General features: G+C 41.0%; 1 protein-coding gene across 2 annotated transcripts; it reads right to left on the bottom strand.

Moving 5' to 3' along the window:
• Positions 1-5,187: 5,187 nt before the first annotated feature.
• On the bottom strand, positions 5,188-12,387 carry LOC146645909 (uncharacterized). Of its 2 annotated transcripts, none has more exons than XM_085393329.1 (7): positions 11,874-12,387; positions 10,260-10,595; positions 9,289-9,603; positions 8,630-8,722; positions 8,228-8,326; positions 7,502-7,539; positions 5,188-6,412 (listed from the first exon to the last, which is right to left on the bottom strand). In XM_085393329.1, the coding sequence occupies exons 1-7, from the start codon at positions 11,911-11,913 to the stop codon at positions 6,239-6,241; spliced, it is 1,095 nt and encodes a 364-aa protein (XP_085249455.1). In that variant the 5' UTR covers positions 11,914-12,387; the 3' UTR covers positions 5,188-6,238. The 2 variants fall into 2 exon arrangements, with proteins under 2 accessions (XP_085249455.1, XP_085249456.1); XM_085393330.1 differs by having other exon boundaries at positions 8,630-8,719.
• Positions 12,388-14,237: the final 1,850 nt, after the last annotated feature.

Genomic DNA, 14,237 nt, shown 5'->3' with positions numbered 1-14,237 from the left:
TCTTCTTCACTGGAAACCAGGAACTTGTGACGCCTCACTTCTCTGACTGAAGGAGTCCCTCCTCCAAACACCACAGCACCTCTACACTCCTCCCCTCTGCATCCGTCTGTGAGTCTGCTGCAGGGCCATGGGACCTTCGGCAAATGGCTGTATCCCAATTCAGGTTCTGCAGCCTTAAAGTATGCAGCCTTAACGGTCCTCAAGGACCGCTGAGGCTGGAAGTGCGAGGCTTGTAGGCTTGTGAAATGAGATGGTCTAGCCTCCGTCGCGCTGCCCAGGTTGCTTATCAACCATGATACTAACAGCTGGAAACGTTTCATACAGAATTGTTTGACACAAATGAAAGAGAAAATCTTTTGTTCATTTGTTTGTTTGTTTTTTACACGAGCTTTGTGTGATTTGATGAGTATCTGAGGCTGAGACCACAGGACTGTAAAACATGATTGTTGGGCTTCATTTCTGTGCTGAACAGTCATTTTAAGATCAGCTAGTAAATAACAATTAGCTGATGTTGTTCATGACACTAAAGTTAACTCACTTTGGTAATGTATTTATTATATGGCCAATTTTAAATATATACAGATGTGTTATATACAAGAGACAAATATTATTCTTTTAATATGTTGGTACTAAATGTGGCTCAATGCTTGCATACATGTGTAAAAGCAAATGTAGGAGCTGTGATAACTGTGTCTGATAGAATGAAGAGTCGACTGATATATGAAATATTCCTTTATTGGGTGAGAAAATCAGACCATGTCATAACTGCTGTAAGTCACACAGAATAGATATCAGAGCCTTAAACAGGCTGACGTCTGCTAAATGGGTCAAACTGGGCAGAAAGTCTACAAACACATAACATCCTTATAGAATATGATGTAACACTATAGATCAACTTAGCTCAGAATATATAAAGCATATAAACAGTTACAGCAATATGATGCAACAAACACAGCAGCTACTGATCCAAAATACTCAAAGCTTCATAGAACTGAAACCAACATTTATTTTAGCTCCATTCTGCTGCTGATACAGACTTTAGGTTTCTGAACATTAAACTTGTTGCTGCCTTTCATAGTGTGTAACTTGAAGGCCCTGAGTACTCTGAGTACTTTCTCCCACACTGGAAACACTGGGATGATCACATTATGTGAACATTACCTAATAAGACTGATTCAGCACAGACAGTTATGTTAAACTTTCCTAGCAGTCCTTCACAAACAGGGAACAGTCTGTCTATTCTCTCCATCTGTCAGCTGCTGCTGGCTCTTCCTCCTCCTCTTCCTCACACACTGCTGAGTTTGTCCTGGTGGATCATCAGGGCTGCAAAGCCTCACAGATGATGTGCAGCAGTGGGTCCCTCAGTCTGTCCTCACTCTGGACACTTGCAGTCGTCACACATGGAAATCAAATGTGTGATAAGCTGCAGGATTCAGACACAAGTGTAACTTATAAACACATGTTCATACTTTTATTCCACAATCAGAGAGAAAGAAACAGAGAGAGAGTGCAGGACAGACAGACAGGTGACAGTCTCAGGTGTACACACTGCTACACAAGAAGCACAGAGAAGCAGGATTTAGTGTTTGTGTTATTACGAGTGTAAACAAGAAGAGTTCCAGATGGTGCAGTGGACACATGTGTGACTGCTGTGATTAAAGCATCTTTCTTTCAGCTTAACGAGTGAACCGTCAGCTGTTCAAACACACGTTAAAGTCCGTTTGGCTCGACACCACCGAACAGAGGCAGCAATATAACACAGCTCACATTAACAGTGCAGTGGATCCTGCTTGTGCCGTGATATTCAGGACTGCAAACCGAGCAGCATCACTGACTTTCAGCTTGTTGTGTTTGTGGATATATGACTGACTTTAATTATCCATCAAATCACCACATTCTCTGTAAGATTAAGGTCGACTATTGAACGGCGTCTCAGGAAAAAAAAAAAGCACGACCGCTTCACAGATGACAAAGCAACAAGACGACATATACCAGCTTTTAAATTGTGTTGATAGGCCACATAAAACCAGAGTCGTGATAAACAAGATATACGCGGCGTTTTTTCCTCAATAGTTTCGTCACGTTTACTGTCTAAGGACAGCAGCGAGCGCTCTCTGCTTATGAGCAAAAAAACCAAACGAAACAAAAACAGCCCAGCTGTTCTTATTGAAGAACAGCTGATTGTTGTGTAAATAGTTTGAAATGGTTCTTTAAAAAATCAAGGTAAAAGGTAAATGGCTGCAAATAACTTTGTTGTTTGCAAAACTTGTGCATATGATTTTAAAATTGATAATTTATATTTGCATTTAGAGTTATGACATATGATTTGTTTGTGGTTGTTACAGTAAAAAATGTGTTTTTTGTCTGATTTTAGATCAGTTGTGTTACTACAGTAGTCAAAATGAAAGCATGACTGTAGATTCAGACACGTGAGGTTGTGCTGATGAGACCAAGCAAGACAAAGTAAATCGTTTTTAAAGGTGAAATGTGGAGGAAACATCAGAAGTAGTTAAAAATGGCGATTACACCCTGGACCCCAGAGGGTTAAACATTTTTTTTAAAGTAACGCAATAGTTACTTTTCAAGTAATTAATTACTTTTAAAATCTTGTAACTCAGTTACTAACTCAGTTACCTTTTTGAAGAAGTAACTAGTAACTATAATTAATTACTTTTTCAAAGTAACTTGCCCAACACTGCTCAGTCACAGCACCTGGCTTGCAGTTGGATTAACAACACATTTCAATCATGAACAGATGATCCTCATGTGCATTTTTGATTAAACGTTTTAATTTTTTTCTGAACTTTTCACTGGATGAAAGAATGAAAAACAACATGAAGCAAAACACAAAAACAGAATTACCTGTGGACCAAATCATTCTTCAGAATTACTCTGAGGTTGTATTGAGGATGATTTTTAGCATTTATAAATAGGTGCAGCTTCTTATTATCACCAACTGAGTCTGAGCTCGACGTGTAAATTTGGCTTCCAACCACAATACCAACCCTGCCAACCCTCCTGGAGCTCTGTGTCTGCCAAGTAAACCAGCAACCCCTATGTGATGGGCCGTGGCCTGCAATGCTGTGCAGGTGAGGTGGACTCACCTGCACGGCATCTGCAATCACACCTCACCAGCATAAAAAGCTGTGCTTATTGTGTCATTGTGGTTGTTGTTATGTTGAGCTGGTAGCGGGTTAGCTGCAGCTGTGCTGTAAACAGCAACCGAGAGTTAATAAAGGATGCTTAAAACCATAAAAATGTCACCAGGTCTGCTGTGGTTTACTACACCCTTCCTTCTCATCAGTCTCTGCACCATCTCTAGTAATTCATCACAAACCCAGCAATCAGACGTCTCCCCTATCAACAAGCATGTGGCAACAGTGGGAAGGAAAAACTCTCTTGTAAAAGGAGAGAAGTTGTCTTCCTCTGAATCTAAACTGGGAGCTGGAAGATAAATACTTTATTTATACTGAAGAGAAGTTTACATATCCAGCAGCTTATTTTGGCCAGAGGGGCCGATGGTGCGATATGGCAGCCTCGCTTCTGTCAGTCTGCCCCAGGGCAGCTGTGGCTACAACTGTAGCTGCCTCCACCAGTGTGTGAATGTGAGAGTGAATGAATAGTGGAATTGTAAAGTGCTTTGAGGGTCTCAAAAAGTGCTATATAAATGCAATCCATTATTATTATTATTATTATTATTATTATTATTATTTTCCTGAAAAACTCCAGTGTCAGAGCTTCTCGGACCTGCTGCCCCTGAACATGGTGCCTGCTCAGACCTGAGAGGAAACCTCAGGGGAAGCTTTCTGCTCACGCTGCGTGCAGCAGTGATTGAGCGCTGCTGACCACAATAAGGACATAATCAGATGGTAAAAAGAATACTTTGAGGATTTCCTCAATCCCACCAACACTTTCTGTGGAAGGAAAGAGTGAGGAGTTGCTCAAGGCTCAGGATGTTGTACATGACTCTGCAGCACAGTCTGGAAGTCTTTTTTGTGGATGGAGGATGTGCTCCAACACTCCTCAGCCTCCCTGGGTGGATCTTTACCTGGATGCTGGCAAGAAGAGTCTGTCTCTAAGCTAAAACTCAGATTATGGAGGAAAAGTGTGTTTTTTATTCTGGACTTGTAACCTTGAACCATCTTGTTATCTCCTGGAGCTTATGTGAAGGACCATTCAGTCCCTGTACAACTATAGTGAGAGCTTGGTTTGCATTTCCAGGCTCTGCCAGGGCTGCTGTTTGTCACCAACTCTTTCACAGCTTTAATGAAGAGAATTTGTAGGCAGATAGTTTCCACCTTCTTGGCGTCAGGATCACTCTGCTTTTTGCAGAAGATGTGGTCTCTTGGTCTCATCATGCAGTGACATCTAGTTCACAGTTTGTAGCCAAGTGTGAAGCAGCTGGGATGAGACTAAGCACCTCTGAGTCCAAGTCCCCGCTGCTCAGCCAGAAAAGGCTGGTGTGCTCTCTCTGGATGAAGAACAAGTTGCTGCTCTGAATGGAGGAGTTGAGGTATTTTGGGGTCCTGTTCATAAAAGTCATGGGAAATGGACTGGTTCTAATATAGCACTTTTCTACTCTTCTGAGCACTCAAAGCACTTTACACAACTTGTCCTGAAGCCAGGAATCGAAGGACCAACCTTCCGATCAGTAGGTGACCTGCTGTACCGCCTGAGCTACAGCCGCCCAGTCAGAGAAGAGTGGAGCAGGAGGCGTGGACGGGTGCAGTGTCTGCAGGTGAGCGTGTGTTCAGAGTGGAGTTGCTTCCACTGTTAAACATTATTTGGTATCAGTTTTACACAGTGAGCTGAAATGAAGATCTTAAACTTGCAGAAAAAAACCTGCTGAGTGCTCATTGATACATTTCTATTCTATCAATTAGCAGCACTCAGCAGGTTTATATTTGATGGGTAACAGTCTGAAAATCCTCTTTTTCTTTTCGTGACTGACTCTGAGGTTGTGAAAGACATGACTGCTCAGAGGACTGATGGAGAGGAAGAGGCCTGGTCCACATCATACAGATAATACTGACAGTTAACTTCTTAAGAACTGTGCAGAACAGCTTCTGATAACAACATGCAAATTTAGTCGCCATAGAAACAGCTGAACAGGAAGACAAACATGTGAAAGACACTTGTTGCTCAACAGCAGTGACTGAATACAAACAAACTCATTTTCTGTGCTGATATCAAATAGAAAAAAGCTTTTATTCTCACACTGAACAAAGAGAAAATATCTCTGCTAACAAGTGAGGTGGTAAATATTACATTCAGTGTCTGTAGAGTCGATGTGGTTGCTCTCATTAATGTAATTAAGGTTTATTAATACAGCGCTTTACAAGAACAAAAGTCACAAAGCTCTTTACAGCACAGAGTAAGATACAAGAATTCAAACAAGGTAAACAGATAGCATGCACAGGCAGGTCCAACAGTGTCACAGATCGTAGGTCCAGTGGAAGTGAGTTCAATAACTTGGAGAGATCCAGAGCTGATCCAGGTACAGCCAACAAGCACCTATCTGCTTGTTGGAGGTAATGCAGCTTTGCTCTGCACTCACTTCCACCACTGTTTGATTTAATAAGCTAAAGATTTTCTACATTATGAAAGTTTATTTCAGTAAAACATTGTCCTGTTAAACATTAAAGCATCAGTTTTAAACAGCGGCCTGACACTTTGCAGAAGCTAATCAAGGAAGTTAATCTTGCTAAACTGACACCAAGCTGAGCATGCAGTCTGAACACTTCCCCATTTTCTTCACTCGTGTGACTCTGAAGTTGTGAAAGACAAGAAGTTTTTCTTTTTTTAAAGAATTATTTCAATACTTTAGATTTAGCAAAGAACTGTGTGTGTACATGGTACATGACAGGAACAAAGTTTTTTAACTCCTCGAGTGACTGAAGGAGAGGAAAAGCTCTGATCCTGAAAATATTTTCAGTAAACTTAAGAACTGTGCAGATCAGCTGTCTGACAGATTTCCCTGCATCTTCACTGAGTCACTTTACTGCCACAGGATCACTGATTGGACCTGTGCTCAACTTCAAAACACCAAAATCCCTCAGTGACCATAATTTACAAAGCTATGACATCACAGCATCTGACCAATCACACGCTGTCACCGTCCTGTTGTTACATTAAAATAAAATCCCATTCAAACAGATTTTAGTGTGAATCAGATTATTTACACTGAAAGCTTCCTTTGGTCCCTTCACAGAGAAACGTGGCAGCAGCAGCATTGAAGCTAAGCTACACTCGAGTACAGCGAATCATCTCTGACATCAGAGCTCACATGGACCCGAGGCGCAGAGTAGATAACTTCACCAGTGTTACCACTCGAGGCTCCGTCGGGAGAGCCAAAAGTCCTCTTGGAAAAATTCACCTCAGAGTAGGTGAGTTTGCTCGAGTCGTCTTCCTCCTGAAAAATAGAACAAGCAGAGATGAAACTGTTGATCAGCTGCCACATTTTCAATAATGTTTAGGATTGTTAACACAAACCGACTCGAAGGACGAGACGAGCAGGTGCGTCGTCAGCCCTGAGTGAGTGGGGCCGGAGCCCCGCTCTTGTAATAGAACAGTTCATTAAAGGGCCGGTGTGTTCAGGCATCTGTTTGTCACCGGGCATCACAGGTGATAAATAATGTGAGCACTGTGTGACTGATGTTATTTATTTAAGAATGAGAAATGAACCCCTCACTTGTGTGTAATTTTCCTGTTTATGTTTTGTTATGAAAAGAACATCGAGGGAACCGTTTACCCTGCCCGGGATAGGGTTACCGGGGCCCTGTCCTGGAGCCTGGCCCGGGGAGGGTGCCTGAGGGCGAGCGTCTGGTGGCCGGGCCTTAGTCCATGGGGCCCGGCCGGGCACAGCCCGAAGAGGAGACATGGGCCCATCCTCCCGCAGGCCCACCACCCGCAGGAGGCGCCATAGGGGTCGGGTGCATTGTGTGCCAGGTGGCGGCTTCTAATTTCAGTATTCTCCTCTGCCTGTTGTCTTCCACAGGCTTCTGTTTGGGGTCTTTACTGTTTCAGCACATTCTGAGCACTTTAACACACATGATGTTCAGCTGCATGTCTCTCAAACCCCAAAATGTTTCTGAGCTGCAGAGCCTGTGTACAGTAGGTGGATCACTGATAACTTTCTCCAACCTGAAGAAAAAATAGTCCCAGTTTGTGCTCCTGACAGATTTGTGTGTAAAGTAACGGAAAGTCCCTTTGACACATGTACTAAATCTATCAGAAACCATTAAGGTGACTGTTGTTAAACCCTTTTTTATCACTTAAGAAATATTACAAAGTTAAGTCCCATTGTGTCACAGTATGACTGTACTCAGTGAACGTTTCCATCCACACGTCTGCAGCAGGTCTCTGAGGTCATGTTTTTATGTTCTAGCATGCTGCTATCAGCACTGTGTGATATTTATCTTTAAACCTGCTGAACTAATAAAATTCTACTTACTAATTTCACCAAAACTGTGACGCTGTGAGTAAAGTTGATCAAACTCACCTCTGTGACAGCAGCCTGCTCGGTTTCTACAGGAGGATCTGAAAACACATCAGAGAGAATATTTTTGATGATTTAGTGCTGACAGATCTCCATCTGTGACGACCTTCACCAAAGACACTGAAGACTTTATTCAGAGAGTGATTCAGACAACATTTCTGCCAGGCTTTGGATATAAATTCTCGTGATGGTTTCCACCACATCTCCTCCAACATGCTGAAGTCGGTCAGAAACCTTCAGTTTTTAAAAAGTCATTTTTAAGTAGTTTTTGACCAAAACATTAGCAGGAGCCACACGACAGATTTAATCAAGGCAGAATAGTATTTTAAGTATAAATTAACTGTAACATTAGCCACACGTGACTCCTCTGCTTTGGGCTATTTATCAATGATTAATGTGAAACTTTACATTTTCATTTGTGTAATAAAAAGATTGTTTCTGGTTTGTTTTTAATTTGCTTTGCTGTCTGTAAATCACAGTCAGTTTAATGTTAGCACCTGCTGCTGTAACAGTAACTATTACATCACTTCCAGGTGTAACTGGAAGTTTAAACTGAGCAGCAGTTCACTCTCTTAACCTGAATTCAGATCTTAAGGTGGTTTTTGTTCAGTGATTTTTCTGGGTCGAGGTTGTGTTGTTGTGTTTGTCTTTTCAAAGCTTTAATTCACAAAGAATTAAATACAAACTGAGCGATGAGTGTGTCTGTCTGTGTGCTTCCTGCTGTCTCACCCTTTGGTTTAGAGGATCTTTTCTTGCAGAATATCAGCACAGACACTGATAACAGGATGATGATGAGAGCCAGAGTCAGACCCACAACCAGCAGCACATCTGCAGCAGATTGAGAAGAACAACAAGCTGAAGACATGCGCACAGTATATAGAGCTGTACAGTAAGAACTCATCACCCACAGACTGAAATAATATGAAATAGAGTTAGTGTTATTTTAGCATTTTACAGCTTCTAAAGAACATATTCACTTCAGATTGTTTGCTAATGTCACTTGTCAAACTAAATGAAAAGCATATAACAGGACACATTAAGGAGTAATTATGATAATAATTAAACCAGTTTTCACTCAGGTTATAAAAAATCTGTCAATGTTTCTACTCTCAGACTCATAGATGGATGTACCTGCAGATGCTGCTCTTTCAGGCTGCTCAGTGCTTCCAGTCAAAGTTAATGAAGGTGTGGAGCTTCCTGTAGTTGTGGCTGATGGTCCAGCTGCTGAACAAGAGCAGAGAGGAAAGTTTGACTTATAAATGTTTGGAGCTGTGAAGAAGAAAAACACAAAGATTCAAAAATCAGCTGAGAAATCAAACGAGCCTTAAATGGATCCACTGACTGAGAAAAAACCAGTTTGGCAAATTTAGTTTTAGATTAAAAAAATGCACTAAAATAGTTTAACAATGAAATAAAATATGAATGTATGTTGAAATATCAGGTTCTTGGAAACAATAAAGACATTTAGGGACATTAATGGTCACCTGTTCATTTCCAGCTCCACACTCTGATTCCTGCTCTCCATCACAGTAACTTTACAAAGTTCACACTTCTAAATAATCTTGTTTCTAAATAATTCTGTTTCTATGTTGAGATAAACTGAGTGCTGAGAGCAGCCTGAGCTGTTGGCTCACAGGGATCACTGTACAGACACTGAGCTCATTATTAGAAACTTTGCTCGTGTTCAACATGAACATCCACCACTGGAACAGCAGATATATGACAGGAAATAAGGAACAGCTGAACAGCTCCACTCTGACAACATTTGATTAATGTCAGTAAAAACTCACCGTCTGTGACAGTGACCTCAAAGTCTCTGAATGACCTGCTGGAAGATCCACTCAGGTAACATCTGTACCGTCCTGAGTCAGACTTGGTCAGCTGTGTGATGCTCACATACAGAACTCCTGAAGCATATCCAATGTTGTATCTGCCTCTCTGAGCTCTGTTATTATTTGTGTCAACAAGAATGTTGTGTCCTCCACACTCTCCTCTGCAGAACAACTTTCTGTCTCCAGGTTGTTTAAAGGAACATCCGACTGTGAGAGAGCTTCCAGTTTCTTTATCAAAGTGTTTCAGCTGATCATCGTTTCCATCCAGCAGTGCTGTTAAAGAGACAAACGATCAATAGTTACTATCAGTGCTGAAGATGATGCAGTCTGATCACAATAACTGCAGTTTGATCCACAGTTACACTGGGAGCTGCCCAGTTCAACCAGTCTGACAGAGGAACTGTTGGACTAAGTGAGATTTAAACGGCTTCATCATCAGACTGATTGGATTCATGAAAATCAGCTTTTATGACAAGTATAGACTCTAAACTGTGAACCCTTCATGGTTTTAAGTACATTTAAAGTCTGGATGGACGTTTGTGTTGTGAATGTGATTTTCACACATTCATTGAGGAAGAATCCATTTTGCTGTGAGGGGAACTCTTGGAAAGATCAAACCGACGACACAGAAGCAAAAACTCATCAAAGAAAATCAAAGTTACATCAGAAAATCTTCTTCCATTCATCAGCGTCTGTTTCTGACATCAACATTTCATTCACATCATTATCAGCTGACACACTCACTAATATTCACACACACTCGTGTCCCAGCTGCAGTTCATCGGTTACTTAGAGGAGTCCAAATGTAACCAACAGTTGACAGAAGAACAAACTTCAGCTTCTTTAAACCGTCAGCAGCTGTCAGTGAAACTCAAACTTTGCTTCAGGAACAGAAACTAAACATTTCCACAGCTGAAACAGAAACTCACCTTCAGCAACAACGATCACGAACTGTCTGAGTGAAGCTGATGATGAAGATCCAGCCAAACCACAGCTGTACTGTCCAGAGTCAGACTCAGTCAGCTTTGAGATGCTCACATATAAAACATAACCTGATTCTATTTTATATTCAATGCTGTATCTGCCTGTTTGAGCTCTGACATCAGTTGTATTAATGAGAATGTTTTCTCCTTCACATTCTTCTCTGCAGAACATCTTCCATGTTCCTGGAGACTCAAAGGCAAATCCAGCTTTAAAATCTCCTCCAATGACTTCATAGTGAAGAAACTGAGCATCGGTGACTTCAGGGTTTCCATCCTGCAGAGCTGTTGGAAACATGAACCATCAACAGTTACTGTTTGTACTTCCTGTAAGAAGCTGCAGTCTGATCACAACATTCACACACAGACACACTGAGACTAAAGTCTGAATAACAACAATGATTCATGTCAAATACATTTTATTGTCTAAAGTGGTGGAAAATCTTCTTCCAGTCGACACGACTCAAAATATATCTGAACATGTTTCCTATGCATGAATAAAATGACAATAAAAGATGAAGATAAACAAAACATGTAAATGACTCATAACTCCTCTGTGTGGTACTTGTAGTAATTATGTGTTGAGAGATTGAAGCAACAGCTCAACATGCAAGTTTTTCATGTGTTTCATCCACAGGAAGTGATGTCATCATTTAGTTTAAATGTACTGCTGGTGTCAAAGTTCATGAAGCAACAACAAAACCAGTGATGAAGTTTTTATTTGTTGTAATTTAGTTTTACTGAGTAAATGAAATAATCTGATGATTGAAAGCAGCAGTTTTTCCCCTTTATATCACTGACTACAGTTTGTTTGAGGACGTAACAAATACTTGCAATGAACGACATGTTATTGAGTAATTTATGACTCTATTTTAAAGCTCTGAAGCCAAACTCAGCAGCTGATGTGAGTCAGTTACTTTATGTGAATGATTTCAGTTCATTCCAGCATTTAAACTCTGTGCAGTCGTATTTCTGTTCAGCTCCAACAGGACAAACAGGAAGAATTAGCAAATAACTTTTCACACAACTCTGGGTTTGAAGATGCTGACAGATTTCACTCACAGGTTTATATTTGTCTGCAGGAAGTGATGTCATTTTGTCAAATCTATATGCACTGTGGGAGTGAACTGTGAATAGTCACAGTGAAGAAACATGAACATGTAACAGTAAAAGCAACAAAATGTGTTTTTGTCTTTCAAAGAAAAATTCATTGACTTGATCAACAAGTTTGTATTTTCAAATAATAACTGAAAGTATCAGGTGGAGTTTTTACTTTGATATTACAGGTTATTTTGAGGACGTAACAAACACTTGTAAGAAACCATCTTTGAAAGGACGAATCCTAAAGCCAAAGTGAGCAGCAACATGTCCATGAATGTCTCACTGTGATGGTTTCTTCTGTCCATACTGGCCACAAACACATCCATGAAATCATGAATAAAAGCAGTTTGAATGGAAGAAGCGTCCATGAAAGTGACTCATAGCTGACTCTGATCATCATGTTTAACAACAGAAACATGTTGAAGAAGGAGAGTGACAGAAAGAACAAGTGAATGTACTCACAAAGGAAGAAGAAGCAGATCAGAGTGTGACGGACTTTCATGATGAGGCTCTGATGGTTCACTGCTGCCTCTCTTCTTCTTCACTGGAAACCAGGAACTTATGACGCCTCACTTCTCTAACTGAAGGAGTCCCTCCTCCAAACACCACAGCACCTCTACACTCCTCCCCTCTGCATCCGTCTGTGAGTCTGCTGCAGGGCCTCAGGCTTCCTTCTTATATTTATAGTATTATGTGCAAAGTGGAAATACAATGATGACACTTGACTCTGTTAAATTCAGCACAGTGACCAAAACCTCCAACAATGATCATCATTCATCATGAAATCATTTCTCTTTCTGTATCTGAAGAACTTTAGTTTGGGATCATTTAGAAAAACAGTTTGGGTCAAATGTTAGAAAAGAGTCAGACTTTCTTTCTTCTCACAGTTTGTTTAACATGAGTTTCAAATCTTTGCACATTTAAATACATCTATGAACAGAATATGAAAGAACAACAGTTCTGATATTATATCAAACATTTCAATCACCTTGTGGTTCAAAGTGGTATTACATGGCAGCCTCATGTAATACCACTTTGAACCACAAGGTGACGCACGAGTCAGTGTAGCATCCAGTACGTCCTCAGTCCGACATCAGACATCCCAACATTATTCCAGTTAGCTCAATATTCCAGTTCCAGGAATGCAGGAATGTGACTGTCACACTCAGCCAACTGATCCTCCTGAGACCCAGAAAAAACATCTTTTGACAGAGTAAAGTTTAATATTAAACAAATTAAATAAATAAATCAGCTGTAATCTGATATTTGTGACCTACCGGAGACTGAGAGAGAGCAACTTGTGTGTTTGGAAACCTTTGAAGTGTTGCTGAATTCCAGTGTAAGGCTGAGGGTTTATCCTCGTCAGTGTTCGCATTATGTTCCACGGTTGATGTACCTGATGTTTGTTCCAGAACCACACCCACTGTTACACACTCTGAATGAGGCAATAAAGGGAATCATCTTCCTATTGCTGCCTGGCTTCATTCTGTTAAAGACTTTATTCTTTCCCCCTGAAAGGAGACCTCACTGTGATGGTTACGTTGATGGACTGTCTAATCTTGAACAATTTGTCTCAACTTATTGAACTGGCCATAATTAGGAGCCAGCAAATTGTGACCAGGTTATCTGAATCATGCTAAAAATACAGATACACTGAAAAGTGTTTAAGTTACGACTGCCTCTAGAAATGAACGCCTCCTGTTGTTTGTGCGCTCGGATTTTCTTTCCCTAAAAGCAGACGGCCTGTTTCCTGTTTGATGTAATCAGAGGACTACCTGCTTGGTGTTTGTAGGCAACTGTCCCAGGTTCATGTTTCATGGTAAAAAAACGTTTCAATGGTATTTCAGTATGATTATAACTGAACTGATTTTGACAGGAGACCTACAGTTTAATGTTGTTTAAGCACACATGTTATGAATTTTATAAATCAACAGGATGAAGGAACAAATCAAACTCATTCGAAATATTCTACAAGCTCTCGCATTTCTCAACATTGTTACCTTCAGACTAATGTATGACGATGGAGCTCTTTGTCAGTTTGAGACAAATTTGCCAGACAGGTCCAGCCCACTGTTCTTACTCTGATTTCACAACAACTATTATGGAATCAAAAACCTCAAAGTGCTGACTGACTGCTAAATACATCTGTAAAATCTGTCATATAATTTCTTTTATTTGCATCAGTGTGAAGAGAACTTCTCTGTATGTAATGAGCCTGTCTGCAGCCAGCAGCCGCCTGTGTACTGTGTGCTGAATCACTCCACCCTGTCTTTCTGTAGGCCTGTTTGTGTGGCAGGTCTCATGTACTGGAGGGTTAGTGCAGCTGGATTTCCACCAGTGACACTGACAACATCTGGCTGGTTCCCCTCCCTGAGACACTTTTTGAGTTTTGCTTTGGGTTCTTGAATCAAACAGCACTGTGTGCAGCATTTCTTCACCCACACACTCATTTACTGCTGATTATACTGACTAGACCCACCATGGTTATCACTCTATCCAATGGCTGTTAATAGCAGTTATCACTCCCAAGTATGGCTCAGATTGGCTCTCCTGTTCTGCAGCTTCACCCCAGCACAGTCTATCCTCCAGTTCCTGGGGCTTCTCCTGAACCTGCTCCTTCACCCATCCCTGTTCCCGGGGTGAGAGCGACCAGGGCCCGGCCCGCCCCTGCACCCGCGCCAGTTCCTCAGGTGGGGACAGCTGTAGGGCTGCAGCTATTGATTATTTTAGTAATGGAGTAATTATTTTTAAAATGTGCTGTTCAAATGAAGCTGGCTTGACTTGAATATTAATACTGAGTTGACAGAATCCACGTGTATTGCATAA

Source organism: Rhamphochromis longiceps, linkage group LG20, assembly GCF_057381845.1.
Source record: "Rhamphochromis longiceps isolate RC_006_pf linkage group LG20, R_longiceps_female_GT1.1, whole genome shotgun sequence".
Classification (NCBI taxonomy): domain Eukaryota; kingdom Metazoa; phylum Chordata; class Actinopteri; order Cichliformes; family Cichlidae; genus Rhamphochromis; species Rhamphochromis longiceps.
Note: the sequence above shows the minus strand (reverse complement) of the source record. Positions and strands in the feature narration are given on the sequence as shown.